Source organism: Biomphalaria glabrata, chromosome 5 (genome assembly GCF_947242115.1).
Source record: "Biomphalaria glabrata chromosome 5, xgBioGlab47.1, whole genome shotgun sequence".
Classification (NCBI taxonomy): Eukaryota; Metazoa; Mollusca; class Gastropoda; family Planorbidae; genus Biomphalaria; species Biomphalaria glabrata.
Window position 1 is genome coordinate 5,351,321 of NC_074715.1, and position 17,066 is coordinate 5,368,386.

Below are 17,066 nucleotides of genomic sequence, written 5' to 3' on the forward strand. Positions count from 1 at the left end.
TTATGAAGGAAAGCACTTCAGTGTCGACATCTGTGAAGCAGCCTTTAGACACCAGTTCAGGGTGATAAGCTACTGTCCCAACTATGGGATGGCCAGTTGTCTAGCCTGCGACCACTTTGCATCCACCGGGGAACCCTTCTCTCTCCCATGCTTAGTTCGATTAGACATTCTACAAAATTCCTGTGTGTTTTATGTATTCTATAGAATGGCAGATTACCAGCTTTGCCGGTGACATGTTTTGTTTAACCTATAATAAATATAATTATCCAATACATTTTATTCAAAGCGTGTGATCCACACAAGTGGGGTCTGAACTGTAACAACAACTGCTCAACAAACTGTTGGAATACAACGTGCAATGGACAGACTGGACTTTGTGAAGCTGGTTGTTACGGTTTTAGAGATCCTCCTAATTGTAAAATAAGTAAGTTAAAAGTACTAGTTAAAAATTTTAACTTTCTCTCTCTCTTTCTCTCCCCCCCCCTTCTCTCGACACATATACATACATAAAGCTTATAAATATTTTTGCCTTTTTTTCCTTTACTAAATATTTCATTGCTACACTATGTTTTAAAATAATCTTCATAGGTTGTATGCCTGACACCTGGGGACCAAATTGTTCCAACGACTGCAGTTCACATTGCATTAATTCAACATGTGATAGTCTCACAGGTCATTGTCTGTTAGGTTGTCAGGATGGGTATAAAGATCTTGATTGCAATAAAGGTAATTGCATTTTATCTTTATAAGAATGTATCGATTTTTTTAAATGTTAATTAGTTTTGATTGTAAATAGTTTTTCATTTAAAGTTTCCTTACCCTAACCATAACTAAAAATTAAGATCTGAAGCTGCATTTTTTATTAATTTAAACAGCGTTTACCTGCTTTTTCTCATTGTTTATATTATCTGTCACGTTATGTTCTAATTTTATGTTGAAAACATTCCGCTTAATAAATAATTCAGCAACTAAATCGGCTATCAAAAAATCTAAATATTTCACCTCTAAATAGAAATTTAAATCAATAAAGATTATTATTATTATTATTATCATTATTATTATTATTACAAAATCTTTAATATCAGAATCAGTTTAAGATTATAAAAAAGCTGCTAACGAAAACTCTATTATAGAATCAACCAAATGACGATTCGTTGACAATGTTAGTCCAATCCACTTAAATCATTACTCTAAGGATCTAACTGATAGTAATGTTTAATTGTAGATCATATATGACATTTAAAAAAAATCCTATTTTAAATTTTGGTCTTTACTATTTAGTAAAAAAAATGATTCAGGTATTTATATTTTACTTTTGAAAAAACAAACAACTTATTTGTATATTTAGAATGTGAAGTCGGACTTTGGGGAACGAACTGTTCAAAGCAATGCATAACTGGATGCTTTAACAAAACATGCAATATAACAAACGGACTTTGTACTGAAGGTTGTCTGGGATACATAGATTTTCCAGAGTGCTCTGTTGGTAAAGAAACGTATATATAACTATAATTCTCTCTCTCTCTTTTCTCTCTCTCTCTATCTCTTATATGTTTACACACACACATGTATATATATGTCTGTCTTGTCTCTCTGACTATCGATCAATCGATCAATCTATTACATTTAACTATTTATCTGCAAATGGATTTACATATATGTCAAATAATCTTTCAACTAATCTTCACAACACACATTACCGCACACAATTTTTTGCGATACAAAACATTAACAAGTTTTAGGAATAAAATTTATTTTGACGTTGTTTTTTTTTTGGACAGCTTTTGTTGAAAAGAAAATTACGCACAGATCCATGTATTTTCCATTGCTAAAACATTTGTGGGAATGTACATAGAAATCTAAGAAATAATTCTTCAGACGTTATGCTTGTTAGCTCTAACTGTATGTATTTAGAACGGAATATTATTTGCAGGACAATACATGCTTGTCACTTGATAAGTGGCGTAGCTTAAAGTGGGGGAAGGTATCCAAATTCAAAACTCTCCTGGGCCCAACATGAATGTCCTATTTTTTCACATTAAATATTAGATATTACGCCACTGTCATATAATCTTGCTTTTCACGTGGAGTCAAAAATACTAGACAGTATTGATCTAGATGATGTTTTAGATGTATTTACTTCACAGAAAGCATGACGTCAGGCGATATGAATTAAAATTTGTCAATTAAGCATTATCTCGTCAAGAAACAACGTATTCATTAAAAGAATCTTAATGATTATTTTTTTTTTAATTTTACCGATATATTTTACCCATTGGAATCTAGACTTCATATTTATTAACTGCATTATTCTCATGTCATGATATCGAACATGGGCGTAGCGAGGATTTTTTTCGGCGGGTGGGATTTTTTTTTCTTCCCCCTGCCCCCCCCCCACCCGGCACGAACAAAATATATTAATATGTATGTATGTGTGTGTACATACTCTTTATTAAATTGTTTTAGACACGATCTCTATAACTGACTGCTATCTTTCTATCTGCTATCTTTGTTGAACCACATTTAGTGTTTTTCAAGTTCGGCTGATGACTGTTCACTGCACTTTATTAATGGAGCCCCGCCACTGGTAGAGATGTGTAACCTCTCTTGAAAACGCTCTTGTAATTAGCTGACTGTAGTTTGCTTTAGATTTTATATCGAAAGGGGAAGTTATAAAGTTAAAATATTCTGTTGGAGGGTATCTAGGGTATTTTTTTAAAATTCAAAACCCCATTTAGATACGCTCATAGAATTTGGTAATTGTAGTTTGCTTTAGAATAATATTGTAGATGGAGGTTTTCCACCTCAAAACGCTCTTAGGGGGATTTTAAACTCAAAACCATTTGGAAGGGATTTAAACTTTAAAAAAAAGACATCTGTAGGAAAGGGGGTTTAATCTCAAAACCCCCAATTGGCTTAGCTACGCTCAAATAATTTTAGTGTGTAATTTGCTTTTTTTTATATTGAAGATGCATTTTTTAGCTTCAAACTCGCTAGCGGGGGATTAAACTCAAAACACCTTTATCTCCGCTCATAGATTTTAGAGTGTGTAATTTTCTTTTTTTTCTTTTTTGTAGCTTCAAACTCTACTGGAGAGTTTAAACTCAAAACCCCTTTGACTTCACTCATAGAATTTTGAATGTATAATTTGCTTTGTTTTTAATATTAAAGAAGTATTTTTTACCTTCAAACCCCACTGAAGGGGGGGGGTTAAATTTAAAACATAGTCAAAACCCATTTAGCTACGCTCATAACATTTTGAGTGCGTAATTAGCTTTTTTTTATTTTGAAGAGGGGGCTTATCGTAAATTTTTTAGCTTCAAACCCTTCTAAAGAGGGGGGAAGTTAAACTCAAAACCCTTTAGGCTACGCTCATAGAATTTTGAGTGTGTAATTTACATTTTTTATATTGAAGAGGGGGCTTATCGTAAATTTTGGAAGGGGGGGGGGTTAAAATCAAAATCTTCCTTAACTGTGCTCTTGGAATTTGCGGATTGTCGTTTGCATTTTTTGTTATTTTTGTTTTATAGAAGAGAAGGATTTAACTGCAAAAAACCCTGGTAAGGGGTTCAAACTCAAAACCCCCTGGTAGGGGGTTTAAACTCAAAACCCCCTGATACGGGTTTTTAAACTCAAAACCCCCTGATACGGGTTTTTAAACTGAAAACCCCCTGGTAGAGGTTTTTAAACTCAAAATCCCCTGGTATGGGGTTTTAAACTCAAAACCCCCTTGGCTGTGCTGGGGCAAGTGATGGTTTAGTATTAAACTCTCACCTAAAATAAACAAAATCAAAGCAAAACATCAGTCACTAAATTCCGATCACCCCCCTGCGGGGGGGGGGGGATTTCATTTCGGTGGGGGGGGGGGGTTTGAACCCCCCAAACAACATCTCCATGGCTACGCCCATGAATTATCGAATGTCAAGCCACATGGGCCTCCAAATCCGTAGCTACGTCACTGCACGTGATGCATGTTTACATCCGTTTTCCACCACAACAAAATCAGACGGGCTTGTAACATATAAAATATATCCAAATCAATTCTAAGTGTGTTAGGCTTATTTTGGCTGGGTCAAAGTCGTCGAAACTTTGAGTTGGGGAAAAAAATGAAAGTTAAGGATTATTGGTTTTTTGTTTTTGTTTTTGTTTTAAAGTAAGGGGGGGGTAATAATTTTAAATCCTTAATATTTTTAGATAATGTGCTGCACTAAAAAGGTCATTTCTATAAAATAAGTAAAAGTATGTAGTATGCTGTTTGTAATGAAATTTCTTTTTAATAGTAATGAGATCTATTGACATAATTTTTCTTTCAAAATAGGTTGTCCAAATGACACCTGGGGTTTAAACTGCAACCAAACATGTAGCTTTAACTGTTACAATTCAAGTTGTCATAGTTTTAATGGAAGTTGCACTGCAGGCTGTGTACCAGGTTTTGAAGGCTTAAAGTGCACACAAGGTGTTTTTTTTTTAATTTTTACATGTAGTTTAAATAGCTAATAATACGTTGTTAATGAGACAAGTAAAGAATACCATACAGATATTTTCACAGATTGAGCTGGGCAGTCATAATATAATATAATATAATATAATATAATATAATATAATATAATATAATATAATATAATATAATATAATATAATATAATATAATATAATATAATATAATATAATATAATATAATGGTCTCCTTTAGTCGCGAATCGACTATGGATCATCTCATGGAAATGAGATGATTACCTGGGCATTAGCTCTCCATGTCGCACACCCATCAGTTCCACCCTCTCCACGCAGCTGACGTATCCAAAGGATCGGCAGTTTGGGGTCAGCGACATCGCAGGTTCTGCCAGGGTGTAGCATTTAGTGCTGCAAACTGCCTTAGGGTCGCCAGTTCCTGATTTATCCTCAGTGTTGACTCCCGAAGCCTTTCCCATGATTGGGTATAGCTGCATGACAGCAGAGGTTTGAATTCAAGAGTTTTCCTTCTCCTAGTTTGGTAGCCAACCCCTCCTAACCGAAGGCACCAGTTACTCAGTAACTCACCTTTGCCCCTTCTCCTGTTAGTGAGAACAGTTCCGCGAACTCAATATCTGAGCCACACATGAAGGCCAGGGGTTGGACTGGTTGTAACAGGCTATTTGAGACGCATGACATTAGGAAGCATTGTATAGATACTGGAGTTCTTACATCCATTTCCTCTTCCGGCAATGACAACCTTGTGGAACCTAATATAATATAACTAATCGACCTGCAGCGTAGCATACGCTGCTATTTTGCAGGGCCGGCCTTAGGCCACTGCAACCTATGCGACCGCAGTGGACCCCGCACTTTCATAGGACCCGTATTAATACGACCCGCGCTAATTCTAGGTGTATAAATGATAAAATGTATAAAAATTCTGTTTCCTACATTGATTACGCTCAGTAGCAAGAATTACCAAAATGTTTCAATCTAACTTCGAGAATTGATGACCTTAAATAATTCTTCATTAGTTTGAGGCGCGAGAAACCTCTTTCACCAGATTACACAATTACGGGTATTGCATAATGCCGTTTTTTGCTTTTCTATCGCGCGTAGGATTGGCGTTTTTCATATTAAAGGACACCCCAAAATGACAAAATGTTTCTATATACTTCAGGAGATTTGTATGAGTTTTCAAAATATTTTAGTAATTTCGGAGATTTCCAAAACTTTTTCGTATATTTTGCAATTTCATGAGATTTCCAGGAGCTCCAGGTAAATCAGGAGGCCGCCGGAAATCTGTTATAATTTTTAAATGGTTTAAATTAATAATTTTCACCTAGAATTAGCGCGGTCCTATGGAAATGCGGGCCCACTGCGGTCGTATAGGTTGCAGTGGCCTAAGGACGGTCCTTCGAAATAGCGGCGTTTGCTACGCCGTTGATCGACAATTATGATATAATATAATATAATATAATATAATATAATATAATATGATATAATATAATATAATATAATATAATATAATATAATATAATATAATATAATATAATATAATATAATATAATATAATATAATATAATATAATATAATATAATATAATATAATATAATATAATATAATATAATATAATATAATGTCGTGTGCCACTGGGAAAATCATGCGAATCTATGGGGGTTCATGTAATTAAAATCAATTATTAAAATACTTAGTTTGATGATGTTAGGTCTATGGGTTTCTAACGACACCGTAGACCAACGGGCATTACAGTTTGGGAATCAGAACAGACAGAAAGCGTTCAATACTGAAAGAAACCCCTTCAGTTAACACAATAAGAATATTTAATGTAATAAAAGATAATAGTGGTAGGGACTACATTGGTGGGGAGTATAATCATAAATACTAAAGCTATTTATCTATGATTGAAGATAAATTGAATAATTATGATATATGAATCAAATATGAATGCGCTTTCGTTTATAAATTTAGTTCTATTAATCCTGCATTCAGTTGCAGTCGTCTCAGAAGCTTATGAGTCTGCCTTGGCTCTGTAGACTGTTCCAGTCAGCGTGAATATCAGCGTCTGGAAGTGCCAGCTCCAACTGAAAACTCCGGCTGAGATTTGAGTCGCACGACCGCTTTTGTATGCCCTCAAAGTGTGAGAGATACAACGAAGACGGGCAAAATCAACGTTGAATAGGCAGACTGCGGGGGGCTGAGAATTTACTTAAGAAGGTATAGGTTCCTTCCTCCAGTCACAGAGTTAAGGATAGATTCAGTCGCAGAAAAGCGAAAGGATCAAACTCAGGAAAGCAAACAGGAATCCAGAGCAATTAACAGGAAAACAGGATTCAGTCAAAAGTATTCTGGCGCCGGAAAGCGGGTATAATCAGAAGCAGACAGGAACAAAGATTTGGATTCAGCAGCATTATAAGCGGGAACAAGTGGGTATTCAGGACCAGGAACCAGACAGTGTCTCTAGCCGCAATCGAGATGAAATAAAAAACACCGAGCTAAATATATTCATTAAATAAATGGCATTGGTTCTCCTCGGGCAGAGAGAATCAGAATAGCACAAAAGATTAATTGCCACTTACAAATATTACAGTTCAATTAGATCAGATCAATACAAGAGGAATGACCATAATACAAGGAGGGGAAGCGGAAACAATTGATAGTGATCAGTCAGGGTTAGGGTTAGGATACTGCAACCTATGTGGCCGCAGTGAGCCCCACACTTTTACAGGCCCCCGCGCTAACTCTAGCTGTAAATTATTAAATTAAACCATATAGGTTATTATAACAGGGTTTCTGCGGTCACCTGATATTCCAGGAGCTCCTGGAAATCTCCTGAAATTGCAAAGTATACGAAATAAGTCATGAAAATCTCCTGAAATTATTAAAATATCCTGAAAACTCAAAACTTATTCTGAAAAATAGACAAAATTGTAATTTTGGTGTGTCATTCAATATGGAAAACGCCAATCCTACTCGTAATAAACAAAAACGGCATTGTCAGCTTTCATTAAATTAAAATAATAGGGCGAATTTTAACTAAAACAGAAAGTTCCAATACTTAATTTACTGTAATAGTCAATAGCATTTATACATATATCTAAATCTATCTCGATCTCTTAAAAAAAATCAAAAGTGTTATTTTACTAGTCGATCTAAAAGGCAAATCTGAATGTTTATCGGCTTTATGTTGGAAATCTACCTTCTATTGTAGATGACTCATAAAATTAATTTGATCCTGATTTTGCACAAAGTAATGCAAAGACGAATTTATTTTCTAACTAAAAATCTAAATTTTCACTTATTATCCTTATCCCTCCGCGCAATCCGTTTCGTATAGGGCCCCGCAATCTATAGGACCGACCCTGGTGATCAGCGACCATGACTTCATTATTTACATACGGCCGTCGGCCATGAACAATGGAAAAAAAAACTTAAATGTAGAGAGTGCCCGTTCAAGCAGCGCAACTCTTGCCCAAGAAAAATGAACAACGAAAAATGTTAAGTGCGACGTAGCAGTTCTGTTTCTAAGGAGTACTAAACCGCACACCCATGCAATTATTTTTGTACTGGTGTGCCATATATTTATATTTAGTGTGCCTTTTTTTCCCCTTTACTTTGAGATTCTTAATCATTTTTCTTGTTTCTTTTTTTAATTAAACTTCTGTATTTCTAAAATAAGCTTGTGACCGAGGCAAGTGGGGCATGAATTGTAACAAGAATTGTTCCCAAAACTGTCTTGACTCCAACTGTGATAGAGAAACTGGACTTTGTGTATCTGGCTGTAAAGGTTTTTCAGATCCTCCGTTTTGTACACAAAGTAAGTACATATGTCACTTCGGATATTTTAGTTTCATTTCTTGTAACATTGTATTTTCAATTTATATGATACAATGCTAAGATGGATTTAGTTGTTTTTTTGTTGTTTTTTTTTGGTTCATAACTTTCCTCCTCCTAGTTATGAAATACGACATTTAGCTTATTAAAATACAATTGTATAATACTCTGAAAATATAAAATAATATATTGTATAATAAAAAAAATATATTTAGGTAACTAATGCTAAATAAATGTTACAAAAAAAAAAGTATTAAAAGAATTACAGAAATGGGAATCAAATTAGAGTATATCTTTCCACCCAGAAAATTGACAGTTATTAAGAGTAACAAAAAAACTAAAACAAATAAAAACTACTTATTTTATTTAAGGTAGAGCTATCGCACAGACTAGAAACTAAAAATATCATGAATAGAATCATAAAGACATTGCCAATATTGGCAAGCTTGCGAGTAACAAAAGTGATGTGATTTAGGAAGATGACTGTGGTAAAGAAGGGGAAGTGGTGAGGGAAAATAGTCGAGGTATACACTTTTTTACGCCGTTTAATATGGCAAAAAAAAATTAATGAAATCGATTCTTTTTGACGGACAATCAATGTTAAATGCATAAATAATTGACGTATTGAAATAATGTTAAACAAGCTTTGGTAGGTCTAGATTTTGAATTAATTTGTTTCAGAATTGCGAAGTAGCTCAAGTGATAACAATGATAATGATTCTAATGTTGGTGTTATTGTTGGGCCTGTAGTTGCTGCTCTCGTTCTTCTGGTCTTAGTTATTGCAGCAGTGATATTGTTGAGGTTAGTTTCTGGAATAAAATGTGGAATTATCTTTTTTATACTAACAGAAACATCTTTTCATAAATTGCAAGCCTATTTGGTGCACATGAGTATATAGTCTTTGTCATTGGTTATCAGCCCATTCTTTAATGAGCGTAGATCAGTGCTTTCCAAATCGGTACGCACGGATCCCCAGGGGTATGCATCATAATGCTGGAAGTCCGTAGAAAGCTAAAATTGATCTGGAGATCCCTGAACATCGTCATGGTAAGGCTTAACAATAATTTTTAAAAATGTTAATCTTTGAATCTTGATTACGGGTGGTTAATACTATTAGGTAAGTTAATTGAGTATATCTGATTTAAATAATATGTTTAGTTTTTAAGGAAAAACACGTGCTTCTACAATTTATTTTTATCGAAAAGTCTGGAAAGCCATACAACATTGTCCAATCTAACGGGGGGGGGGTAGGGGCAATATAGTAGAGAAATACAATTTGTATACAAATTCGTTATTATGTTAATTATATATACTAATTATTTATATTTTAACCTATTTTTAGATTATATGCCCCCCCCCCTCAAATATGTTGGCCGATTTGGTGGGGTGGGAGGGCTATTGCATCTAGCCCGCACCCTAAACCCCGACCCTAAACTTTCGAGTGGGGGGGTGGTGGTCCGATTGTTTTTTTAGAAATACCAGTTTGTTAACAAAATTATTTACATATCTATAGGCCTACGATAAAAGCTACTTATTGATATTTGAAGTAATCGTTATATTATATCTTTCCCCTTCTGGTATGTTGGCCGATTCGGTAGGGTGGGAGCAATCGAATCTACCTCCCTCCTCACTCTAAATCTTCGAGTGGGGAATGGTTCGATTTTTGAAGAGAAATCATTATGTGTGAACAAAATTAATTTAACATATTGTTGTAACTCTGCTCCCGCGCCACACTGATCGTGCGCATCAGAGCACCATTAAACACAAGCAGTAGAAGACATGTATATACAGGAAGAAGGACTGTTGTAGATCCGGCTGGAGTGATCTGCAAGTTATTGAAGTCTGAGCTGACTTGACTCAAGAGAAAGTCCTTTGAGCTGTCTGTGAACTGTGTTGTGGACCTGGGAAGTGTGTCGGTGGTCTGTACTGGTATTTAGGTAGAAAAGGACTAGTGTCACTTAAGGCACTCTGGGACTTGATAGCTGAAGTCCATCCCTTTTGTACTGTAAATAATTACCTCGGCTATTATTATGGTTGCCTGGTCGTGCGGTTTGCGCGCTGGACTGTCGTTCAGATTTATCGATGCTCCATGGTTCAAACCCTGCCCACTCCCATCCCCCGTCGTCATGCGGGAGGTTTGGACTAGGAAGTAATTATCTTCAACTCTGAAGGAACATCCGAAACATGTAAAACATTTTACAAACATTTTTATTACCTTCTGCCTTTCGTTGAGAGCTTGCCTTAGATTTACAACAATTGGTGTCTGGAAGTGAGATTTGAGAAGCTCAAATAAAGAAAAGAATGACAACGCTGAGGAAGCTATACGAAATCAGCTACAAACAAGATAAAGAGGAGCTCCGAGACAGAGAGCTGAAGATCGTCTTTCGAAAGGGCCTGGTTGATGAAGGGGAGGATCCCGAGACATACTTTTTTGAGGTAGAACCAGATATTGGTGAGCTGATCACCATGCAGGACTTGTTACGAGAACAAGGCGAAACAATGTGTACCTTGCAGGATTCGATGACTCATTCGATGGACAAACTGATACGTAACGTGCAAGGCCTGATTGAACCTTTGAGAGAGAAGAGTCCAACATTATTTATCCACTAACCGTTACTCGTTCAAGACTGTGGGTGTACTGATAGTTACAAAGAATGCATCGATCTTAACAAGAAGTACACAGGTGAACAGACAGGAAGAAGAAATAGGAGAAGTCTGCTGTGCGACTGAAGCTTTTGCTGTACCAGCTATGAGTACCAGAACGATCCTATCAGATCAAGACAACTTTGGGCCAGCGTCCGAGTCTGTCGCTTTGGACCTTAAAGACCCCTGTCAATCTGCCAGTGTCTACGAAGAGACTTCAAGCTTGATAACTGCCACCAGGAGTTAAACAAAAAATGTACATGCGGCGCTTAACAAAAGAAATGCAGATGTCAAGAAACCCAACAACAGGGTCTGAAACCAATGGACTTCGATACTTCTGTTTTCACCAACGAAAGTAACATTAACGATTTTGAACCAATTTCAGCTGGAAACGATTACTTTATGAACTTTTACACATTGAACTTGCATGGATGCTTCATTGGCATACCTTAGTGACACGGCTGACAATCACAATGTGTTTGCAACCATGGCTACGTGTGGGTCTACAAGCATGTCATGGGACGTCCATAGAGAGGGTCTTCTGAAGCAGCGTGCAGGACCAACTGCTCTGATGACAACTACAGGGGTCACCACTACCTCTGTACGTGTCAGAAGGCGAGCGTCAGCGACAAAGGTCATGAAGAAGTCAAAGCAACGATCACGACATCGTCTCAAGAACGGACTGACCAACTGGAGAAAGAGAAAGTGTCACCCGCAGAGAACAGTTCCGATGGCTTCGTAGAGAACACGTTCCTTGCCGTCGGTGGCTCCCACAGACCAACCTCCGCTTGCACTGACCAACGTCCACTATCTTGTAGTGCACCTGAATCTGTTCGGGACGAACAGAGCTGAGAAGGGGGCAGTGTTGTAACTCTGCTCCCGCGCCACACTGATTGTGCTATCTGTGAACTGTGTTGTGGACCTGGGGTGACACTGGGAAGTGTATCGGTGGTCTGTACTGGTATTTTGATAAAAAAGGACTGGTGTCACTTAAGATAAGACACTCACGGACTTGATAGCTGAAGTCCATCCCTTTTGTACTGTAAATAGATACCTCGGCTATTATTACCTCCTGTCTTTCGTCGAGGGCTTGCCTTAGATTTACAATTATATTTATAATAAAACCTACTTGTTAATATTTAAACCCATATGTATATTATGTCACATAACACTCTATAATCTCTAATTAAACCATACGTAAATATAAAATGAAAGAGTGTTGTACCAGGTGGAAGTGGTGATAGATGCAATTCCCCCCCCCACACACACACACACTCACAAACAAACCGGAGAGACCAATAATTTTTCTTTTGTATATTAGTTACAAATTACACAATATTTAAAAAAAAATTTCACTATTATAAGTTATATATGCTAAAATTCTTATATCGAGTCGCCCCACACCTTATTCTTTAATGCTAAATACAAGCATTAGCAATATTTATCTCCCCCTTTCCTTTTTAGACGAAGACAAGACGTTTTAAAAGCAGAATAGTCAAATATGGCGACATAGTCTATTTAATAGCGAATAGCAAACAATTGAAATGCCCGGGCCTATTTGGACACCCAGTCCTCCTCTGTATATATGTATGTATGTATGTATATTTGTATGTATGTGTATGCATTTATTTATGTATGGATGTTCCGAATAGAAATCAGAACCATTTGACCAATCTTAATAAAATTTGTCATGAATGTGTTTTAAATCACGGCGAGGACAGTAGTGTATGCTAAATGTCTCTCCCACAACAAGAAGGCCTCTTATAGCTAAGAAATAAATGAAAATGCCTAAATTTTTTTCACAAATCGGGTAAACCCAATATCACAGTATTTTATATCAGTTATGTAACGGAACATGGCGCTAGATCAGTGATGCACAAACTAAGGCCCACGGGGCGCGGGTCATATCCAGCTAGTATATATATATGGTGTGTATGTGTTTCTACATAAGGTTAAAGTTTCCTAGGGCGTTAAGGTTTTTTAGGTTTGGAAAAATATCGCCCTCCCCCTCTCAAAAAAAGGTTGGATCCCCTAATGCCATAAACTCACATTTTATGTGAAGACCTTATTTTTAAGTTCAACAGCCAGTGAGTTTCTTCAGTGTGAAGACAAATTTTTATGTGAGCTCTTAAAAGTATCTGAATTTTAAATACAGATTGATGAGTTTCACTTAACCAGGATTATTCAAGAAGAAAATGTATCAAGAATAGTTATTTGCTAAATTGTTGGACAAAAGATACGTAAGACGAAACGTTTTCTTTCTGAATAGAAAACATTTTTAATGTAAAGGCTTTAACTCTTGGATAATATCATTTCTATTGGTACTGAGGGTGCCCCAACAATGTTATCGAATCTATTTTTATCGACATCATTTATTCTTTTTAAAAATCTAGGTCTAATTTTATGTACGGATTATGAGCGGTTACTAAAAAAATAGAAAAACCCTTAATAACAGAATATTTGCTCAACTTTGTTTGGAAAATGAAAAGGATTATAATTGTTTCATTCTTCGCACAGAAGTATATTGATTATTTTCGCTAAATTTAACTAAACTAAGTTATATCTACTGCAGCCTGAATTTAAACTATCAAATTATTGTTTCGAAAACAAAAATGTGAAAAAGTCATTACATTTCTTTCACCTTACATTAAGCTATTATAACATACGTAATAGTTTTGGTTAAATATTCATTTCCCATGCAATTGCGTAGTAGAAGCTCATGCTATCATCTTACTGTATTCACTTTCTATAATATTATTTATATTGATTTCTACATGAATAGGAACTAAATATTAATACATGTCAAACAATTGCGAATTGGCTCTCAGATCGTGGAAATTATAACATGACAACACTCTAATTTCATCACATAAGTTTTTGTTTTAAAAAAAGCTCACTCGTTGAAATAATTTATTTTCTAGTTATTGTAAATTACGTCGAGAATATTTTAGAGTAATATAATCTTACAGAAGACGAACAAATTGGAGGAATTCTAAAGGACAAACAAAGCGTCAAAAATCCTCAACTAAGAGCATAACGTCTGGTGTTGTCTCTTTGTATGAACGTAAGTTAAAATTATAGCCATTATATCTTCTAATATGTTGTATTTTCTTATTCTTAATAAACGAATGATATATATATATATATTGTAACGTTCTCTCTTCAAACTGCACCACACGACACAACGAACTTAAAGAACCTCACAACTCAGGGCTTCAAAGTAACAGTAACAGTTTTATTTCAAATACATTACAAACACTGTACAAGTGGCAACAACATTACACTAACTGTCCAAATACCTAGCCTCTCTCCGGACACACTTCACACACCGTGCTGTTTCTGACTTCGCCTCATACTGGTCACAGGCCTTCTAGAATTGGATGGAAAGTTGCTTGACCACTCACTTGATTACATTCGCCGTGACTTGTGTGCGTAATATTTACAACACAGGTGTCAGGTTTATGAGTTATTTGTGTTGTTAAATAGCTGTTCCCAATTTAGGTCCCGTGGTTCAACCTGACAAAAACATTATTCACACACAGTCGTACATAGAGTAACCAACTATGTGGATGGTTTAAATAACAAAAAAAAAAGGAATTTAATTGTATTATACTGATATATGTATATGTACAATGAGAAAGATGAATAGATTATATATATATATTGTTACGTATTTCTGATTCTTCTGGCTAAATGTACTAGGCACACAAATAAAAGAAACACTGCAAAGAACTTGACGACTCAACTTTCAGCTTTAAATAACTTTATTGAATTATAACTATAACAATTCGTCACTGTAACATGTAGCGTATACGTCTTACATCGACTGTATCGACTGTAACGGCTCAAGTCCACTCTCTTCTACTGTCTCGCACAGTAGAGAACAGTATCGACGACTGTACTGCCCTTTTCACATGAACATCTCTGGTTTATAAAGAGTCCCTAATCGCTTGTCTATTGTTGCAAAAACACTGCTAGTACCCTCTGGAACAACATGGGAGGAAACATCACATCCTGTTGTTGTTTATACATGTCGATTCCAGAGGATGCCTGCTGCAGTGTCATCTCGCCGAGGTCACACGTAGTGACCTCTAACTGTCACTGTTAATTTGTCACAATGCCCCCCTTCGTAAATCTGTTCGTCCTCTGGAACAACACGTGAGGCACGTCCCATCCTGTCTTTGTTTACATGCATAGATTCCAGATAACACTCGGTGCTGTGTCATCTCGCCGGGGTCACACATAGTGACCTCTACCTGTCACTGTTCATTCGTAACACTGCCCCCTTCTTAGATCTGTTCGTCCCGAACAGATTCTATTTCACCACGGTACTGATGGAGTCGGTCAACGTGGACAACCTTCAGCTTGGACCGTGGACTTTTCTGTATCCGGTAGACCACGTCGTTTATTCTTTTTACGACACGGTATGGACCTTCCCAGTCTCTTTGGAGTTTCGGGGATCTGCCTTTTCGTCTCTGTGGGTTATAGAGCCACACTAGATCATTCTCATGGAACCCGGACGTATTGGCCCGTTTGTCATACCTCGTTTTCATCAGGTCACTGTTGGTCTTGATGTTTCTGCGGGCCAATACATGAGCATTCTCCAATCGTCTTCGGAGATTGGTGACATATTCAGTTGAAGACACTGGCGTATCTCTCGGAATCCCAAATAACAGGTCACATGGTAGACGAAGCTCACGACCAAATAACATCTTTGCTGGGGTATATCCTGTGGTGCTATGAACGGATCCTCTGTATGACATGAGGAACATGGGGATATGGCTGTCCCAGTCGTCTTGTCGGTCATCAGTAACCTTAGACAGATGTTGTTCTAGGGTTCTGTTGAATCGCTCCACCATCCCATCAGATTGCGGATGGAGAGCTGTCGTGTGAGTCTTTTCGATGCCAAGTGTCTTGCACATCTCCTGGAAAACTTTGGACTCGAAGTTCCTGCCCTGGTCAGAGTGCAACTCATTAGGTACACCAAAGCGACTGATCCAGTTATCCACGAGTGTTTCGGCCACTGTGATAGCTTCTTGATTTGGTATGGCATAAGCTTCTGGCCATTTGCTGAAATAGTCCATGACTACCAAGATGTATTTGTTTCCTTTCTTGGTTTCAGGAAATGGGCCTGCTACATCTATTGCGATCCTCTCGAATGGAACACCAACATTATACTGTTGCAAAAGACCCCTAGTTTTGCGTCGAGGGCCTTTTGCTGCCGCACATATGTCGCACCTTCGACACCATTCCTCTACATCCTCTCTATATCTGAACCAGTAGAACCGCTGACGAACCTTTTCCAGAGTCTTATTGACACCAAGATGAGATCCGCTAGCGCCATTATGCATCTCTTTCAGTACTTCAGCAACTCTCACCTTCGGTAACATCAGCTGAAGGCGATTGGATGTTCCATCAGCAGATTCCCAAACTCTTTTGATGACACCATTGACCAACGTCAGCGAGTCCCACTGAGCCCAGTACGCCTTGGTTGCTACCCCCTTCTCAGAGATGTCTTTCCAATCTGGCCGTTGTCCATCTTCTTTCCATAGAAGAATGGGAGCCAGATCTTCATCTTGCATTTGGTCCTCTCGAATCCTTTTATCACACCAGGGTCCGGAAACATCTACTCCGAGCCGAAGACAATTGACAGCTACCTCCTTTTCTTCAGCCCTCTTGCAGTGCTTACATTCTGCTTTGCAGGGTCGTCGAGACAGTGCATCAGCATTTTGGTGAATTTGCCCTTTTCGGTGCTTAGTTTCAAATTCATAGGTTTGAAGACGTTCGATCCACCTTGCCACCTGACCTTCAGGGCTCTTAAACGAAAGCAACCATTGCAAAGCTGCGTGATCTGACCTTAAGATAAATTTCTGCCCGTATAGGTACTTGTGGAAATGTTTTATTGCATCCACAGCAGCCAGCAATTCACGTCTCGTCACACAGTAGTTCCTTTCAGCTCTCGATAGGCTTCGACTGAAGTATGCGATGACTCGTTCAGTTTCATCCACCTTTTGGGACAAGACTGCGCCTATTCCAGTGTTGCTTGCATCTGTGTCGAGTATGAAGGTCTTTCCTGGAATGGGGTAGGCCAATACTGGTGATGAGGATAGTGT

General features: G+C 37.3%; 1 protein-coding gene across 1 annotated transcript in view; it reads left to right on the forward strand.

Annotated features, from left to right (window-relative positions):
- LOC106051812 (uncharacterized) overlaps positions 1-17,066 on the forward strand; it is a 92,328-nt gene that overhangs the window by 48,201 nt on the left and 27,061 nt on the right. The window contains exons 9-15 of the mRNA XM_056028662.1: positions 287-424; positions 589-726; positions 1,349-1,486; positions 4,319-4,456; positions 8,155-8,292; positions 8,991-9,111; positions 13,923-14,017. Of these exons, the coding sequence (XP_055884637.1) occupies positions 287-424; positions 589-726; positions 1,349-1,486; positions 4,319-4,456; positions 8,155-8,292; positions 8,991-9,111; positions 13,923-14,017 (906 nt within the window). The remainder of the gene's footprint in view (positions 1-286; positions 425-588; positions 727-1,348; positions 1,487-4,318; positions 4,457-8,154; positions 8,293-8,990; positions 9,112-13,922; positions 14,018-17,066) is intronic.